We start from the raw sequence: 19,479 nt of genomic DNA, 5'->3' as shown, positions 1-19,479 counted from the left end.
AGCTTGTAAACTGGTTGAATACAATACTTTTTCACTACTAGTGAAAGCGAGTGCAGAATGAATGGAGGTCTATGGACCTATACCCCTCCACTTTTCTCAGGATATAATCTGTAATATTTCTGTTCTAAAAAGCCTTTGAAAATGTAATTGACGTCATACACATCGTAGCCTACGACCAGAGCTACTGCTTTATGGCAAGCTCTGGTCACTTACTTTTTTCTCTCGAGGCATCGACAACACAGCTGACAGGTTAGGCTCTCCCTGTCAATACACATGCTAGAAATAGTTTTGGCTTGCTAATGTTGTTGCTAATGTTGCTAATGCTCTGACATTCTGATTCCGCTTCGGATGCCATCAAGCGGGAGCTCTGGTCGTATCAGTCCTTCACTAACCAATCAGCATTCGTTAGCAGAATGCTAGCGTGTTATGGGCAACAACGACTCACTCTGTAAGAAATCAAAAGGACATAAGTACTCGTTCATTCAACTTTCGACCTATAATCCATTTTGAACATGCAAAAACTACAATCAAATAGGAGATTTCTCAACGACAATCAGGCGAAAGAGACAAATTTAGTCGTTTAGCTCCATAGACTCCCATTCATTCTGCACTCGACCTACGATCACTCCCAGTGGAACAATTCGTCTGGTTCCTATTGGTGTGTATACACAGGAATGTTCCTCATGCTGGTTCCTATTGGTGTATATACACAGAAATGTTCCTCATTCTGGTTCCTATTGGTCCATATATGGAGGTAGGCTCATACTTTGGTTTCCTATTGGTCCATATATAGAGGTGGGTGGGGCCTGACATGAGAGCTGTAGGGTGAGGCACAAGTGAAAGTGAAAGTTTAAATATATTACACCGGATCCATTTTGTGACTACAAGAATTGGTAAAGCAGATCCTCAAACTGAAAAGCAGACTTTAAAGTAAGTGATTTTACAATATTCCTTCACAGTATCATTGTGCACATACATTAACAGAGAATGTGATGTTTCATCAGAGAAAGTTACTTCATAGTAACTAACCAGATTTTTCTAAGAGGAAGTGAAACAGCCTTTTGTTATAGTCTAATGACCAACATTCAATACCAAGTTCAAACAAATCCAACTATGATCTAAAAAAATCAAAATAACTTTTATTGTTTCACTTAATCAACCAGCCAAGCTGTTGTTGGTCATTTATCAAGTATTTCTAAATACCATAATTACCATGACATTGTTGTAATCCTGTAAACTCTATAAACATAAATAATCATCCACACAGACATGTCATACGTTACTGATCCATCAAGGTTTTCTAAGAGGAAGTGATGTCGTGCTCAGTACAGCTGATGGTGCAGTATGATGGAGTGGAGCTTGTTGTAAGAGGAAGTGAGGTAGAGCTCAGTACAGCTGATGGTGCAGTATGATGGAGTGGAGCTTGTTGTAAGAGGAAGTGAGGTAGTGCTCAGTACAGCTGATGGTGCAGTATGATGGAGTGGAGCTTGTTGTAAGAGGAAGTGAGGTAGTGCTCAGTACAGCTGATGGTGCAGTATGATGGAGTGGAGCTTGTTGTAAGAGGAAGTGAGGTAGTGCTCAGTACAGCTGATGGTGCAGTATGATGGAGTGGGGCTTGTTCAGTATGAGATTCAGTTTTAACAAAGCTGTTTTTGTCACATTGGTGTGTTCAAAATGACCTGTTTTTGTTCTGTATGTGTTTTAACTTCAGTGTTTCCTACACAGACTCATTCGTGGCGGTGCTCCACAGAATCAAGACCGGCCGCCACATATTGCGTTTCGTTATTATTATTTCAACGCTATTTAAAACACGCAGCGTATTCGTTCAGCTGCATTTCCTTTCCCTGCTCTCCCTCCGTCCCTCTGTCACTTACGCGTCTCCAGAGAACTGTCACTCTCGGGAAACTACCGGGTTCTGAACTGGTTGCAGTGAAACTCTTGGGTCCATATATGACTAACGGTCGAGTGCAGAATGAATGGAGGTCTATGGAGCTATACCCCTCAAAATCCACTTTTCTCAGGATATAATTTTTTGTCTAGCTATTTGAATTCTGAATTCGAAAGGGGAGGGAGGATCTGTTAGATCTTTGAAAAAGTCGCCTTTCTGATCTCGTCTCCCATCTCGTCTCGTTATCTGCCGCTTATCCGGGGGTCGGGTCGCGGGGGCAGCAACCTAAGCAGGGAGGCCCAGACTTCCCTCTCCCCGGCCACTTCCACCAGCTCTTCCTGGGGGACCCCGAGGCGTTCCCAGGCCAGCCGAGAGACATAGTCCCTCCAGCGTGTCCTGGGACTTCCCCGGGGCCTCGTCCCAGTGGGACGTGCCTTTCTGTTCTAAAAAGCCTTTTAAAATGTCAATGCCGTCATACACATCGTACAACCAGAGATACTGCTTTACGGCAAGCTCTGGTCACTTCCTTTTTTCTCTCGAGTCTCTCTGACGAGTTTTGGCTTGCTAATGTTTTTGCTAATGTTGCTAATGCTCTGACATTCTGATTCTGCTTCGGATGCCATCTAGTGGGATTTCTGGTCGTAGTCAGTCCTTCACTAACCAATCAGCATTCATTAGCATTATGCTAGCGTGTTATGGGCAACAACCATGTCTATGGCAACGACTCAACCTGTAAGAAATCAAAAGGACATAAGTACTCGTTCATTCAACTTTTGACCTATAATCCATGTTAAACATGCAAAAACTACAATCAAATCTGAGATTTCTCAACAACAATCAGGGGAAAGAAACAAATTTGGTGTTAGTTCTCCTCCAAAAACGAATTTCTCTAGAGAAGGGAGACTGACGTTTTTTTTTTTTTTGGACAACGTAGTTAAGGTGGCAGGCGTGTGTTGCTAAGGCGGCCACCTTAACAGCAAGGTGCTGCGGGAAACCCTGATGTGTCCTGTTAAGCTATGTTACATCATATACAACATTTGAGACGTGTGGATAATGAAAAAGTGGGATAATTCTCCCCTCCCTGAGTCACCACCTTACCGCGGTGGAGGGGTTTGCGTGTCCTAATGATCCTGGAAGTTATGTTGTCAGGGGCTTTATGCCCCAGGTAGGGTCACTCAAGGCAAACAGGTTCCAGGCGAAGGACCAGACAAAGCGTGGCTCAAAAACTTACCATGAAGAAAAAGAACAATGGTTCCCAGTTGCCCCTGCCCGGAACCCGAGCAGTGTTTTGTTGTTGGACTTCTCTGCTAGACACGGCTTGTCCATAACAAACACCATGTTCAAGCATAAGGGTGTCCATATGTGCACTTGGCACCAGGACACCCGAGGTCTCAGTTCGATGATAGACTTTGTAGTCGTGTCGTCGGATCTGAGGCCGAATGTCTTTTACACTCGGGTGAGGAGAGGGGCGGAGCTGTCAACTGATCACTACCTGGTGGTGAGTTGGCTACGATGGTGGGGGAAGACGCCGGTCAGGCCCAAACGTTATGTGAGGGTCTGCTGGGAACGGCTGGCAGAATCCCCGAGCTCATCCTTTTCCCATTGACCTCAACAGGTCAATGGGTTTGTATCAATGTGACAGCTTAGCCGATGCAATGATTGCTGTTAAAACCCCGGTTACCAGAGTCACTTATTTCAGGGTCGGGTTTGTAGTAGCCGATTAACAAGATTCTGATTTTTGACAATTTTCTACAAAATATTAGTTTGACTAGTGATCCGGTTTTAATCTGTGCCCACTGCATGTCTCCAAGCTTGATTTCTTTTTGGATGACACCCTGGTGTGGCCCGGGAGATTCCAGGTTAGATAATATGGGTATAACTAAACCCACTATTGTATGGTGATTTTCATGGTTTATGTTTCAATGTGTGTCTCAGTTTGTTTTCTGTGTTCACAGGAATGGGTGCAGCACAGTCAATTCCGGTGGTCGGAGAAATCATCACTGCTGTTGATAGCAGTGTGAATCTGGCTGTAGCTGGTTCTTTCGCTCTTGTAGGAGTGATACTAAATGAGCAGGACGCTAAATATGCAAAAAAAGTTTGCCAAAAAGTTTGTAGAGAATGCTGGGAATTCTTGGGTGGAATATTCTGAGAGAAGTCTTATTGCTGCTCCATTTCATGCATATTATCATTGTGTTGCTGGTGACGATGCTGAAGCGAAGAGAGTCCTGGAGAAGATGGGTAAATCAGCTTTGGAAACCATTGACGGCACTCCAGTTTTAGGGCACGTAAAGGGTGTAGTTCACTATGTATTTCGGGATACGGAACATGGTCATGATTGCATGAAAGGTGCCAGTCGCACATTTGTTGTGATGGGAGTTGGAGCTCTAACTGGTGGAGTTGGAGGAGGATTCGTTCTTGGTGGACTAGCGGGCGCATCAGGTGGAGCTGTGTACGATACAACGGTATCTGCTATTGAAAGTAAGCCTTATGGAATTATACAATCTGTCGACCAGGCAATTGAATCTGATAAAAACGGAGATGTTCACGGTGTTATCAAGTCAGCAATAAATGTGGCATACTCCCTTACCGGAGATTTTCTTACCGGAGCTGGTACAGCAAAGGCCACCAAGAAGCTGAACCAAGCTTCAAAGCAAAGGAAAGCGTTGAAAGGCACAATTGGAAAAGACGCCGCCATGGATGTTATTGACACTGGCAAGAAGTTAGATAAATTAATGAAGAAAGTAAAGGGAGATAACCACGTTTGCACGAAAGTCAAAAACGTGGACACGGGAGAGGCAGCTTACGGGACGAACGAACGACTCGGACAACAGATCAGAATGAAGGAGTATGCCTCTAAAGGCGAAGCTAGTGGATACACCAGTAAAACAAATGCTAAGAAAGGACATATATTCCGAAGAGAGAAAGGAATAGGAATAGTTGAAAAAACAGCAAATGATAAGGGTATGAAAATTGAGCAAAGAGTTAAGAATCGATGTGTAAATGCTTGTGCTGAACATCATGCCTTTGAGAACCTGGGTACTCACGGGGCCGAAGCTAATGTTCGTACAACTACTGTCATGTCTCATAATGAGCAGATCATAGCTAGAAAGAGATGCGACAACTGTGTGCAGTTCGACCCTCTGATGGGAGATGTGCCCACCGATGGTATTGATGGGATGCCTGTACCTACAAGTCAGTTCGTTCTGGATACGTCCATGCCCGCTATAAAAAGCGCTGTTAAGTATGGTTTAGGCGCAGTTGCAGTGTGTGTTGCCTGTGAAGAAAATGAGAACTGTAGCTGCGAATAAACAACAAAACAGACCGGATGTACCAAAATTCAGACTTAAAAGGTATCCGTTTTATCAGGACAAAAGAAAAATCCTGGCATCCTATGCCAGGATCCTGTTTGTGGACTTCAGCTCTGCCTTCAACACCATCATCCCTGCCCTGCTTCAGGACAAGCTCTCCCAGCTGAACGTGCCTGACTCCACCTGCAGATGGATCACAGACTTCCTGTCTGACAGAAAGCAGTGCGTTAAGCTGGGAACACAAGTCTCTGACTCCCGGTCTATCAGCACCGGATCTCCTCAGGGCTGCGTCCTTTCCCATATGCTCTTCTCCCTGTACACCAACAGCTGCACCTCCAGTCATCCGTCTGTCAAACTTCTGAAGTTTGCGGACGACACCACCCTCATTGGGCTCATCTCTGACGGGGATGAGTCTGACTATAGGTGGGAAGCTGACAACCTGGTGTAGCCAGAACAACTTAGAGCTCAATGCTCTTAAGACAGTGGAGATGGTTGTGGACTTCAGGAAGAATACAGCCCCACTCACCCCCATCACCCTGTGCGACTCCCCAGTCAACACTGTGGAGTCCTTCCGCTTCCTGGGCACCATCCTCTCCCAGGACCTCAAGTGGGAACTGAATATTAGCTCCCTCACCAAAAAAGCACAACAGAGGATGTACTTCCTACGGCAGCTGAAGAAATTCAACCTGCCAAAGACAATGATGGTGCACTTCTACACAGCCATCATTGAGTCCATCCTCACCTCTTCCATCACCATCTGGTACGCTGCTGCCACTGCCAAGGACAAGAGCAGACTGCAGCGTATCATCCGCACTGCTGAGAAGGTGATCGGCTGCAATCTGCCTACCCTCGAGGACCTGCACACCTCGAGGACCCTGAGGCGTGCGAGGAAGATTGTGGCCGACCCCTCCCACCCTGGTCACTCCCTGTTCCAGCTACTCCCCTCTGGCAGAAGGCTGCGGTCCATCAGGACCAAAAACGCCATAAGAACAGTTTCTTTCCATCTGCTAATGGCCTCTTCAACAAGGCCAAGGACTCCCATTGACATTCATTCACTTATTTAACTATTATAAGTCCATCTAATGGCATTTCAGTATGCATAAGCCACTTTATCTCAGTATCCGATTGCACTATGTTGACCATTCACGCTGCTCATTCTATTCTTATTTTCATATATATTTTATTTTATATTTAAATTGTTGTATTCTTAGATTGTTTAGTTCTTAGAAATAGTTATACTTTTGTACTTTTACTTAATTTAAGATCTGTATATGTTTAGTGTTTTGCACCTCCCTGCCACAGTAAATTCCGTGTTTGTATAACATACATGGCGAATAAACCGAATTCTGATTCTGATTGAGTCTGTAATGTAACATTTTGACTACAGTTGTGCTGTGCAAAACAGGAACTATATGTATCCTTTAGTTTCCTGATATTGTCCTACTCTCTCTGGATTATTTCTTCTTGGTCCCTCTTCTGCAAACGTGTGTCAGTGCCTATTCTTTCAGAGGTATGTCCTGTTATGTAGAGTCCAGAGAAGTATACACGAGCAAAATAGATTTAACACAATTTTAAGCGATTTTTTTTAACATGATTTATTTTGTGTGTATTTCCTTAAAAAAATGCAAGACCATACATTCTCCAAGTATTATCGCATATAATAAAGCATTATATCATAAACTCCTAAAAAAAAGTTTGGAAACGTTATTTTGGCCGTACAACTTGTAAGGATCCACACGGCTAGCTGTGTTGCTCATTCCACGAATGCACGATATTTACAAGTTTTACCTCGTTGTAAAGGTGATTAATCAGGCTTTCCAACTCCATCGCTATCTCTGACAGCGTCGACGCCAGCCACCCACTGGCTAAACGGAGGAAGTGACTCAAAGTGATGTCTCAAAGCTGAGGAATTTCAAAAGGTTAACCGAGGGAAAGGAGGGGGGGGGGGGTCTGTTTATATCACAGCCCCGATGTTTTGTAACTTCAATTGTTACAAAATTGCGCGTTGGTTGAAAAAGTAGGCAACAGTTAAGGGCGTAGAAAGTTGCGCGTTTTATAGAAAGATAACTGCACGTGGCAACACACCAGGCAAGTAAAGGAAACAATTCTTCCAAAATCTGAAATAGTATCAAAAGCATCAATAACTCAGATTTAGAAAAGGTAGTTCATGACAAGTTTTCAAAAGTGAAACACCCAGAAATTGTTCTTTAAAATCCTTAATTCTTAGTCTAGAGTCCAGACTAGAGTCTCATTTCAATCTAGCTCCTCCATCCCGTGTCTGATTTTGTAAACACTGCAGCAGAAGTTGGTCTTTGTCTGTCCAATATGAACAATTGTGTCTTTATCGAAGAACAGTTCATGCCTGTAGGTCTGAAACAAACAAAAATAAATCCCATTATTGCAAATCCTAATCCCGGCCAGCAACATGATATCCAAAGACAAGGCCAAGGACAGACAGCTGTTTTATACAGTGTGAGCATTCAGGGGCTATCTAACTATAATTCCAGGAATCCGTGTGTGTGCTTAAGTGCGTCTGTGGTTCTTATCTGGAGAACTGGGCAGTGTATTTACATTTAGTCATTTAGCAGACGCTCTTATCCAGAGCGACTTACAGCAAGTAGGGTGAAGTGCCTTGCCTAAGGACACAACGTCATTTGGCACGGCTGGGAATCGAACTGGAAACCTTCAGATTACTAGCCCAACTCCCTCACCGCTCAGCCACCTGACTCCATCTCCAGCGACAGGTATATGGCTCAGGCCTCAAGAACATGCAGTGTTGACGTTCCGTAACAAATAAATATTAATATATAGACGCAACAAATACATTTAAATATGTAAACGAATTAGCCGTGGGCACTGCACTATGGAAAACGCACCAACTCCAATTAAGTTAACATCAAATAAACAAACAAACCTCTTTATCACCAGCTACATCACGGCCAGGGGCATCACGGGCACTGCACTCGTGATATCTAAACGCACATCACGGGCACTGCACTCGTGATATCTAAACGCACATCACGGGCACTGCACTCGTGATATCTAAATGCACATCACGGGCACTGCACTCGTGATATCTAAACGCACATCATGGGCACTGCACTCGTGATATCTAAACGCACATCACCTAAACGCACATCACGGGCACTGCACTCGTGATATCTAAACGCACATCACGGGCACTGCACTCGTGATATCTAAACGCACATCACGGGCACTGCACTCGTGATATCTAAACGCACATCACGGGCACTGCACTCGTGATATCTAAACGCACATCACGGGCACTGCACTCGTGATATCTAAACGCACATCACGGGCACTGCACTCGTGATATCTAAACGCACATCACGGGCACTGCACTCGTGATATCTAAACGCACATCACGGGCACTGAAGCTCTCACCTCGTCCCAGGACTCCATGAGAGGGATCCTCTTCAGTAACATCCCACTCTGGTTGTCATGGAGTCGGACTTGTGCTTTTCCTTCATCAGCACTGCTGGTCACCTCCACCACTACCAGGAGGTCCAGTTCATCCTCAAACTCCACTATCCGGAAGGTCTATAGATTTTACAGCGAAAGGCAAGTAAACAATAAGATTTAACTCTGAAAAGGTTAAGCAGGAACAGCCAACTGCAGATGGGATCACTGGGATGCAAATGGACTGCAAATACAGCCAGAGAACGTTGAAATATTGTCTACTTGAGCCAGTGTAACATGTCAGACAGTTTGTATTTATCATTTCCATTACAGTTTTCTGTCCTTAATATTGGATGAAAAGGCAATGGCAGACATTGTACCTCCTGTTCTGGGTCATCATCCAGCTGATGGAATCTCCGCTTTACTGTACGACCCGAGGAGGTCACAGTGACCTGGGCAGCAGCCTGGAAAAAACACACAACAAAAAAGGTTTGAGTAAATCCATTTCCGGAGGATTGGAAAACATTTTACCCAGTGCGAAACTCAACGACAGATCTTTAACTTTTAATATTTACATGGATATATACTTACATAGGGCTGCATCATTTAACATATGCAATTAACACAGACAATATGCTAATCTCTAAAAACAAATCTTCTGAGATTCAACTCACTCTGTTATCTCTGTGCGCTGTGATGGAAAAGTCCTGAACTACTCGAGATGACATGTCAGTCTCTAGCCCACCTTGGATCTTCAGCATACTGGGGGAAAATGAAAATGACACAATTTACAGTTGATGATTCCCCATCCATAACCAGATAGCGGGTAAATCCTGAGAGGACACAAAGTGATGTTATCTTACTTAATGGTGCTGGGCCCAACATGGATGATCCTGCCTGAGTCATCTGGGTGAAAGTAGATCCAGTCGGACTCCAGAGAGCAACTTTTCATGTCTTGTATTCCATGAAAATGTACCTTGTTTGTAGAATACAGTAAAACACAAACCATCACACAGGTGACAATGTTCCTTAGGAAGTGATAAGATGTAAATTCTGGAGAAGGCAGGTCGGAAGGAGTCACGACAAAGGAAAGGAGTTGACTTGGGTTTATTAGTCGAGCAGCCCGGATCAAACAATCAGTTCAAGACGAGCTGATGGCATGAGTGAGAACTCTGTCTCTCAGTTGTGCTTAAATACATGAGTTGGACAGTACAGATATAGAATGCACAGAATTGCTTCCTTAACGAGTCTTCAGTGGTCAATGTATTGACACCCTAGAACGTTAAGCAGGTGAAGTGGTCGTTAATCACATAAGCCTTATTTGTACATGATTTTCCTCACTGTCTCCCCACTGTCTGAACTGCATGCTATATTCTGCTCAGAGGGGGCCTCGCTGCATGACCTCTTGACCTTACAGAGACACACGCTGTACATGTACCCAGAAACTCTGTCTTACAGGAAGTCATGTCATGATTGACACAGATTCAAATTGCAACCTGTTGCTTTCACAGAAAGACATGAGATTTATTTTTATATTAAGCAGAGTATGCAATTTGGGTGTGAATAACATTCCTGTATATAAAAGTACTATCCAGCCATGATCATGAGCAACCATTTCTCACGTGTATCACTTTCGGCACATAATAGGAACACTCTTTAGCCACGATAAAATGTCTACAGAATCTAGATACTTGCTGTAAATCCTGGTTAAAGTATGTTCCTCTATCATACAACAGCTCTCCTGGCAGCTAAGGACAATAACTGTCTTCACCATCTGTGTCTTTCCTGAAGTGACACACTGAACAGGGTCTGACCTACTTGCAACCGAATATCCAATCAGCTGAGGGGAGCAGCCCAGATCATCATCATGCTAGAGAGCAATACAGACAGTACCAGAGCTTTGTCCTTCAGTGAGCAGATGTGGTGGGCGCCTTGGCGTGAGGTGTAGATGTAGTGCCATGGATGGCCTCCGATCTGAATACCGTTGTCAAAGCACGGCACCTCAAACAGCACAGGAGGGCTTTCTGCAGAGTAAAGAAGAGGGCATTCTGTTTCTGCAGAGTAAAGAAGAGGGCATTCTGTTTCTGCAGAGTAAAGAAGAGGGCATTCTGTTTCTGCAGAGTAAAGAAGAGGGCATTCGCTTTCTGCAGAGTAAAGAAGAGGGCATTCGCTTTCTGCAGAGTAAAGAAGAGGGCATTCGGTTTCTGCAGAGTAAAGAAGAGGGCATTCGCTTTCTGCAGAGTAAAGAAGAGGGCATTCGGTTTCTGCAGAGTAAAGAAGAGGGCATTTGCTTTCTGCAGAGTAAAGAAGAGGGCATTCGCTTTCTGCAGATTAAAGAGGGCGTTCGCTTTCTGCAGAGTAAAGAAGAGGGCATTCGCTTTCTGCAGAGTAAAGAAGAGGGCATTCGCTTTCTGCAGAGTAAAGAAGAGGGCATTCTGTTTCTGCAGAGTAAAGAAGAGGGCATTCGCTTTCTGCAGAGTAAAGAAGTGGGCATTCGCTTTCTGCAGAATAAAGAAGAGGGTATTCGCTTTCTGCAGAGTAAAGAAGAGGGCATTCGGTTCCTTGATTACAATTCTAACAGAGTACAGATGGAGGGATAAAGTTCTAATGGTCGAAACATCAGACACAAAGATGAACATAACCTACCCTTGATGTCAATATTGACTGGAATACCACAAGGTGCCTCTCCCACAATGTTAGTGCTCTTTAAGTGGCATGGGTCTCCAAGCTCCCATGTCTTTGTCATGAACTGGCAGAGAAAAATAAATTATAAACACAAAGTATTGGCTGTCATACAGTACAAACAGCCAAAATTGTCCCTTATTTAAAAAACGAAGTTATTGTTTCAATCAATACCTTTTTCAGGATGTGTTCAAAACTATAGAGCTTTACGATCTTTGTGCTGTGAGACACAGCTAGTACTCCTTGAGAGAGACTGACATCTATGACAGTGTTCCCAAATACCTGTAATGACAAGACCACACGTATGAAAATCACAACACAACTCCATGGTTTCGGTTAAAATTGAGAGAGAGAAATCTATGAAGAGGAAGAAATCCTACGTTCTTGTTTATCTCCAGAGAACCAACAAGTTGCAGTGGTGATACGTGGAAGACAGCTATGTGTACCAGGGTGTTCTGGTTGAGTCCTGCCTGTTAGGAGTTGGAGAGGAAAAGGTTCTTGTAGTATCACACTGAGTATCAAGTGATACAATAAATGGATGAGATGTACGTTATAGAAGAATACATACATCTGACTGATGGAGTACAAACCTGCTGGGTGAAGGGTGCCTTTTTAAGAGTGGACTTGACATAAAACGTCTCCTGATCCACATCCCAGCTGATGTATCTGTCAAAGATGATACGTTTCTAACATCAAAAAGCTCACTTGAATGTATGCATGTACTGTCATAATGATCCAAACAAGTCACATGAAAAGCACCTGATTCCCAACTCGTTTTACCTGAACTTATGATGTGAAGACAAGAAGATTTTTTGCAGCTGTTCACCCGTTTCAGCTGACAAGCGATACAGCCAATTGTTGGCTGTTAATGCCAAGAGACTAGGTTTGTGATCAGACCGTGTGGGCAACACTTTGTCCTGTGAGGGGAAACATTTTAGGATGGAAATTGGTACGGCTGACAACAAACATCTTCACTCATGTATCTGTGACCAGGATTCCCAGAACGAGGTTTGTCTGACCTCTTGGGGAATGCAGAGCTGATATGAGCTGTTTATTGAAGGAATCTGACTAGTTAAGAATAGTGAAAAAATTCCTCCCTTACAAGTGGACTCTGACATAGTAGTGCATCTTGGATTTTCTCTGCTTTGGCCCGTTTGGGTAACTCGTACAGAAGCTGAGGTTCTGATGGAAGGCTGAAGAGAGAGGGGTCATTTAATGTGCAAACAGGAACCTCTGTCATAACCCACACTCCATGTCTATTGGGTGGGCACATTTTAGAAAATAATACTACATGATTCAACACAATTGTAGAAATGAATTATTCTCTACAGTTCAAACTTATTACCAACTGTAGCAGCGCTGGTAATTTTCGAAATAGATCCTCCCACTCTCATAACGTATTGTGGACTTCGAACTCTTGGTCCAGACTTTGATGAAGTTTCGACTGTCCTGGAATTTACAAAAAATATATATTTTTGATACGTAAGCGTCACAATTGTAGCCTTCACACCATCCTCACTGGCTAAATAATTTCAAACTTGAGTGTGTGTACAGTAGGGTAATTACTGTACTATTAGTATTTGGGACCCTGCACATACCTGAAGCACGATACCCCTCAGAATATTTAGGTTGTGTCTTGACAACGTCCCAGAATCTGGAATGCCTCGGGATCTTCGGCTCAAAAGGTCAATCGCATTTATTTGTCTTTTACGTTGTGGCAGCACTAGATGGCGTTTAGCACACGAGGGATGGTCTTGAACAACACGAGAATCCGCCGGCTTGCTAGGTTGCTAAAAACAAAGGTAATGCATTTTTTTATTGTACACTACATTCAGCCAATTAAGAATAAAGTACTGTAGCTGTCTGGATTCAATATTAACACTTTCGATAGATAAAGGATACAGGCTGCAAACTGTTAAGGACACTGCAAAAACTACAGCAAAGATTACTAGCAACTAGTCATTTTATATATTTAGAGTACCGTTTGGAACACAGTCGAAGCATCGCAAGGTGCATTTAAAGTAGGCTACCTGACAACTGGTTGCAGTCGACATCTCGCAGATTCTCCAAATATGTAATTTTCTGTTTTTAAAGGATCATGTCTGACTTTGTTAGCTAGCCATTTGACAGATGCCCTCCATTTTTGTAGTCACCGTGTTTTCAACAATTCACTTCCTTATCCGAGTGCATAGGTCTTCTGGCAGGCATCCAATGAAATGATGTCAATTTACACCCGTTTTGCCCTTTTCACCACTGTTACATGGTTAATTTGACAAGAACACAATTAAATTGTACACATTCTAAAATATTTATAGATATGTGTTCTACTTTGCCTCAACACAATACGATGTCAGGCTCTTTATTATTCTGCCATTAAGTTACAGTATTGTACCACTACCTGTAGCTAGACCTACAGTTGACCTGTGCTAATGATAATATTAATTAACAGAGACCCTGCACAAACCCTTTTGTCTTCAGAAATGTCCTGAAGTCATCAGATTAATTGCTTTTGGGGTCAACTTGACAGACAAAATGCGTGGTTTCCGAAGCCTGTCCCGAACATCAGTTGCGATGTTTCTGAGAAGACTGAACAGCACGAGAGGACGGCCCCCTGCTCCTCTGGGAGCAAGGATTCTTACCAACTCCGATGACGTCTTTCAGCACAACATGTGGTATTTTACATTTACATTTAGTCATTTAGCAGACGCTATTATCCAGAGTGACTTACAGTAAGTACAGGGACATTCCCACGAGGCAAGTAGGGTGAAGTGCCTTGCCCAAGGACACAACATCAGTTGGCATGACCGGGAATCGAACTGGCAACCTTCGGATTACTAGCCCGACTCCCTCACCGCTATGCCAACTGACTTTTAGAATATTTTTGACACGTTTAGTCTTCCTAGATGATCCATTGACATCGTAAAGTGCATGTAGTACATTACAACACATGACATTGTAATGAAAAGTTAATGGAACTAATCAAATACTTAACCATACCAAAAAAAATCCTATTGTGTGCACTTGTCCACTTTTGTGCATAGTTATGAGTTCAAGGATGGGCTCAAAGCCAATAATGTGCTTTGAAATCGTTGTAACATGTTTGCTGAACATTCAAACTAAGACTGATGACATGTGCTAACAGGGACCATGTGCAGTGGACCGAGGAGGACAAAGAGCAGGCTCGCCAGAGAGCAGAAGAAAATTCAAGCACCAGAATTCCTGTGGAGGAGCAAGGCAAGAATGCTGTAATTAAAAACACATTCTGCCTTCTTGATTTGGATTCATTCAACCTACTTCATGTTTCCTCTTTTAACCCCCCACCCCACCACACACACACACACGCACAAACACACACACACACACACAGGCAAATATGACACAGAGGCTTCTACGTACTGGGAAAACTTTTACGAGAGGCATCAGAACAAGTTCTTCAAAGATCGCAAGTGGCTGTTTGTGGAGTTCCCCGAGCTCATTCCCATGGAGACAGACAGGACTGGCACAGAAGAGTGTGACCGTGGACAGGTTGCCCCATGCCCAGAGCCCAGAGAGTGTGACCGTGGGCAGGTTTCCCCATGCCCAGAGCCCAGAGAGTGTGACCGTGGGCAGGTTGCCCCATGCCCAGAGCCCAGAGAGCGTGACAGGGACACACATACAGTGCAGCAGCATCCTCCCTCGGCCAATCATGCAGAGATTGTTGGAAGCCAGCCCTCCTGTTGCCAAGATGAGAGACCAACTGCAGAGGCTGCAGACTCGTCTCCAGGCCAACATGCATCTTTCAGGATATTAGAGGTGCGTTTTTGTTTGGTGCTAAACAGAAGCTTGGGCGGGTTAGATTTTTATAGATGAATGTGGGATATTAATACGTACACCCCATTTTTGAACAGGTTGGCTGTGGTGCTGGTAATAGTGTCTTTCCCATCATTGGCTCCATAAAGTGAGTAAAACCTACTAATGATTTGTGGCAGATTTTCCGTAATTGGTACAAAACAATGGGAATCCTGTGTTGAAAGATTGTTTACTTTTACTTTAATGCATCCTGTCTAACTGGAGAGGAATTAGATGAATAAGTGCTTTGCCTAGCATATGACTGGTGCCAAAGTATAACGTCATCTTGCAAAGAACATTTTGTCCTGAGTACTCAGCAAGGCCAGGACAGGAAAATAATGAGGAGGAAGTCTTTAACCTTGACCTCTGTGTATACTCCTATCATGGACTCTTGAATGAAAGGAAAACAGTTGTATATTTCCGAACAGCTACTCCTTCGGTCTTTGTGCTCCTGGGCATTGGAATTATTATATGTAATATATCAGAATTCATTTTCATTCATGTAATAGATGTATAATTGACCTTACACACACACGTGTATGCAAAGTATATCTATATTAACCCTTCAATTGATGAGAATATAATCCAGCTGAATACGTTGCATGGCTGCATGCCTTCTGTGTCTCGTCTCCCACAGAGATAGAGGAGTCTTTCTTTACTGCTGTGATTTCTCCCCTCGCGCCGTTCAGTTGGTGAAGGTGAGCTGTAACTATCACACACGTTCAGTTGGTGAAGGTGAGCTGTAACTATCACACACGTTCAGTTGGTGAAGGTGATCTGTAACTATCACACACGTTCAGTTGGTGAAGGTGATCTGTAACTATCACACATGTTCAGTTGGTGAAGGTGAGCTTTAACTATCACACAATTAAAAATAGGTTTGTGCATTTTCATCATATAATTAAATCTAGGATCTCCACAGAAGGTTCAGATGCATTGGTTGCGACACGCACTTGTAGTTTTAGGCAATGTTTGCGTGATAATCAGCTTGTGTGTGTATGCGTGTGTGTATGCGTGTGTGTATGCGTGTGTGTATGCGTGTGTGTTTGATGGTGGAGGTGGTGGTGGGAAGGCAGGGGAGACATTGCTCTGTTTCCATAGAAACTCCTCCTGTGATTCTCAGTCAAATAATTTGTCTGCTGGTGTTGAAAAGTCATCCCCTTTAACCTGAATCCATCTGTGTGTAACTGCCACTGCTCATTTTCTACCAAAAATATGATGGTTAATGTGGCTTTATGCTGTTATTGTAACATGTTTAAATCAAAAATTACGGACATTATTTTGGTTTTGTTGTGAGCGATCCAAGATACCATCCACAGAACTGTTTCCATATTCATACCCAACATCTGGATCATTATCTTCATGCAGATATGTATTGTCATGTCTCCTTTAATCTATTATACCTTGCATAGGAACACCCAGCCTACGACCAGTCTGTGTGTCATGCCTTTGTCCATGACGTTTGTGATGAGGTGGCCTCTTTTCCTTTCCCTCCGCTGAGCCTGGATGTTATTCTGGTGGTCTTTGTGCTCTCCTCCGTTCACCCTGAGCGGTAGGTGAAGGTTAGGACACAAAGACAGGAGCTCCTACGACCATTTATCATCTGCCAGCTGCCCACGTTCACCCTCCCTCCTCTGCACACACCCAGGCTTGCATGCATGCATGCACGCACAAACCAATGTGCACACACACACACACACAAACCAATGTGCACACACACACACACACACACAAACCAATGTGCACACACACACACACACACAAACCAATGTGCACACACACACACACACACAAACCAATGTGCACACACACACACAAACCAATGTGCACACATAAACACACACACTCAAAGAATTCCCACAATACACACCCCTACCATGGTGTAACCCCACTTTCCTCAAGCTTAATCTAAATGCCAGTTCATGCCTCACCTCTCTGTTTCAGACACAGGTTCAGCCTTACAGCCTTTCTCTAAATAGGACATTATTATTGATTTTGTTGGATTTATTGTTATAACATAAAACATATATTGTTAGCTTATTTTAATTTGATACAGTGTATCTGGAAAGTATTCACAGCGCTTCACTTTTTCCACGTTATGCTACAGCCGTATTCCAAAATTGATTAAATTCATTATTTTCCTCAAATTTCTACACACAATACCCCATAATGATAATGTGAAAACGTATTTTATCTATTAAAAATTAAAAACGAAAAAATCACATGTACATAATTATTCACAGCCTTTGCCACAACACTCAAAATTGAACTCAGATGCATCCTTTTTCCACTGATCATCCTTGAGATGTTTCTACAACTTGATATGAGTTCACCTGTGGTAAATTCAGTTGATTGGACATGATTTGGAAAGGCACACACCTGTTTATATAAAGTCCCACAGTTGACAGTGCATGTCAGAGCACAAACCATAAAGCCATAAAGTCCAAGGAATTGTCTGTAGACCTCAAAGACAGGATTGTATCGAGGCATTGATCAGGAGAAGGGTACAGAATGACTGCAGCATTGAAGGTCCCAATGAGCACAGTGGCCTCCATCATCCACAAATGGAAGAAGTTTGGAACCACCAGGACTCTTCCTAGAGTTGGCCGCCCAGCCAAACTGAACCATCGGGGGAGAAGGGCCTGGAGGTGACCAAGAACCCGATGGTCACTCTGACAGAGCTCCAGCGTTGCTCTGTGAAGAGAGGAGAGCCTTCCAGAAGGACAACCATCTCTGCAGCACTCAGGCCTGTATGGTAGAGTGGCCGGACGGAAGCCACTCCTCAGTAAAATGCACATGACAGCCCGCCTGGAGTTGCCAAAAGGCACCTGAAGAACTCTCAGACCATGAGAAACAACATTCTCTGAAACAGAGATTGAACTCTTTGGCCTGAATGCCAAGCATCATGTCTGGAGGAAACCAGGCCCTGCTCATCACCTGACCAACACCATCCCTACAGTGAAGCATGGTGGAGGCAGCATCATGCTGTGGGGATGTTTTTCAGCGGCAGGAACTGGGAGACCAGTCAGGATCGAGGGAAAGATGAATGCAGCAATGTACAGAGACATCCTTGATGAAAACCTGCTCCAGAGCACTCTGGACCTCAGACTGGGGCGAAGGTTCATCTTCCAACAGGACAACGACCCTAAGCACACAAGATAACAAAGGAGTGGCTTCAGGACACTCTGTGAATGTCCTTGAGTGGCCCAGCCAGAGGCCAGATTTGAACCCGATTGAACATCTCTGGAGAGATCTGAAAATGGCTGTGCACCGATGCTCCCCATCCAACCTGATGGAGCTTGAGGTCCTGCAAAGAAGAAGGGGAGAAACTGCCCATAATAGGTGTGCCAAGCTTATAGCATCATACTCAAAAGGGCTTGGCTGTTATTGCTGCCAAAGGTGCTTCAACAAAGTATTGAGCAAAGTCTGTGAATACTTATAAAAAATATTTTGCAAATCTCTTTATATATGAAACCTTTTTCACTTTTCAGCAAACTGTGAAGTGAAGCGTTGTGAATAATTTCCGGATGCACTGTATGTTGTATATTGCGATAAACTATCTGAATCAAAGGACATGCTGCTTGTTTGATTGACAGAGTTCAAGGAGTTGTGAATCGACTGTCGGGATTCCTAAAGCATGGAGGGACATTCCTCTTCCGAGACTATGGCAGATATGACTTGTCACAACTCAGGTTGAAGAAAGGTACATCTCTACTTTGAAATGGTTTCTTTGCAAGACTGTTGGGAAACTGCACTGCGGTTGCATTGTGAAACCTCTTTGTGTTGTGTTGATACAAAGTATGGAGAATGTTATTGATTCTTATGTGTTTTACTTGATGCACACTGTGGATTTGTAATATTGATTACAAAAGTGGTGTCTTTTGTGTACAACAGGCCAGTGCTTGTCTGAGAATTTCTACATACGAAGAGATGGAACTTGTGTTTATTTCTTTACAAAAGGTAGAAGTATATCGTATGGTTTTGACACTTTTCTAATCTGAGTTAGAAGTGTTTTCCAATCTACAATCATGGTATTCTTCTGCTTGTCTCTCCATAGATGAAGTCCACCGTTTATTTACCAATTCAGGATTAGAGGAAATTCAAAATCTTGAGGACAGGCGACTACAGGTGAACCGGGGAAAGAAAGTTGTAATGCAAAGAGTGTGGATGCAGAGCAAGTTCAGAAAACCACATCCACTATTGTAACCATGCTCCACGCTTTTCTGCTGCACTGTCATATTTGTCTGTTTAGAATATTGAGCTCAAAGATGTGAAGAAGTAAACCATTAATGGCAGGTTGTACAGGTATAGAGGTCAACTCCTCTAAGTCTTCTGTATTTCTTATGCAAACTG

General features: G+C 43.5%; 2 protein-coding genes across 2 annotated transcripts; one reads left to right on the top strand and one right to left on the bottom strand.

Moving 5' to 3' along the window:
* Window positions 1-6,832: 6,832 nt before the first annotated feature.
* Window positions 6,833-13,360, bottom strand: dcaf17 (ddb1 and cul4 associated factor 17). Its single transcript, XM_067259157.1, has 15 exons — window positions 13,329-13,360; window positions 12,897-13,088; window positions 12,644-12,747; window positions 12,401-12,491; window positions 12,079-12,215; window positions 11,889-11,964; window positions 11,679-11,768; window positions 11,473-11,580; window positions 11,263-11,365; window positions 10,510-10,640; window positions 9,480-9,592; window positions 9,291-9,378; window positions 8,997-9,080; window positions 8,602-8,757; window positions 6,833-7,566 (listed from the first exon to the last, which is right to left on the bottom strand). The coding sequence occupies exons 1-15, from the start codon at window positions 13,350-13,352 to the stop codon at window positions 7,450-7,452; spliced, it is 1,614 nt and encodes a 537-aa protein (XP_067115258.1). The 5' UTR covers window positions 13,353-13,360; the 3' UTR covers window positions 6,833-7,449.
* Window positions 13,031-19,479, top strand: mettl8 (methyltransferase 8, methylcytidine). The gene is made up of 10 exons (XM_067259185.1): window positions 13,031-13,100; window positions 13,826-13,970; window positions 14,441-14,532; window positions 14,666-15,090; window positions 15,186-15,235; window positions 15,764-15,824; window positions 16,539-16,678; window positions 18,723-18,829; window positions 19,021-19,086; window positions 19,184-19,479. The coding sequence occupies exons 2-10, from the start codon at window positions 13,831-13,833 to the stop codon at window positions 19,330-19,332; spliced, it is 1,230 nt and encodes a 409-aa protein (XP_067115286.1). The 5' UTR covers window positions 13,031-13,100; window positions 13,826-13,830; the 3' UTR covers window positions 19,333-19,479.

The sequence above is a fragment of the Osmerus mordax genome, chromosome 2 (assembly GCF_038355195.1).
Source record: "Osmerus mordax isolate fOsmMor3 chromosome 2, fOsmMor3.pri, whole genome shotgun sequence".
In the NCBI taxonomy this organism is placed as follows: Eukaryota; Metazoa; Chordata; class Actinopteri; order Osmeriformes; family Osmeridae; genus Osmerus; species Osmerus mordax.
The sequence above is the reverse complement of the archived record's forward strand: the minus strand, read 5'-3'. Positions and strand labels throughout refer to the sequence as shown.

Bases quoted from the DNA above. Each gene is read 5' to 3' on its own strand.
- dcaf17 (XM_067259157.1), bottom strand. From the start codon at position 13,352: ATGTCGACTGCAACCAGTTGTCAG. The intron at 13,089-13,328 runs GTAGCCTACTTT...CTTTGTTTTTAG, and splicing joins CGACTGCAACCAGTTGTCAG to CAACCTAGCAAGCCGGCGGA. The intron at 11,366-11,472 runs GTATTGATTGAA...TTTCTCTGCCAG, and splicing joins TTGAACACATCCTGAAAAAG to TTCATGACAAAGACATGGGA.
- mettl8 (XM_067259185.1), top strand. From the start codon at position 13,831: ATGCGTGGTTTCCGAAGCCTGTCCCGAACATCAGTTGCGATGTTTCTG. The intron at 13,971-14,440 runs GTATTTTACATT...ATGTGCTAACAG, and splicing joins GTCTTTCAGCACAACATGTG to GGACCATGTGCAGTGGACCG. The intron at 16,679-18,722 runs GTAGGTGAAGGT...TTTGATTGACAG, and splicing joins TCCTCCGTTCACCCTGAGCG to AGTTCAAGGAGTTGTGAATC.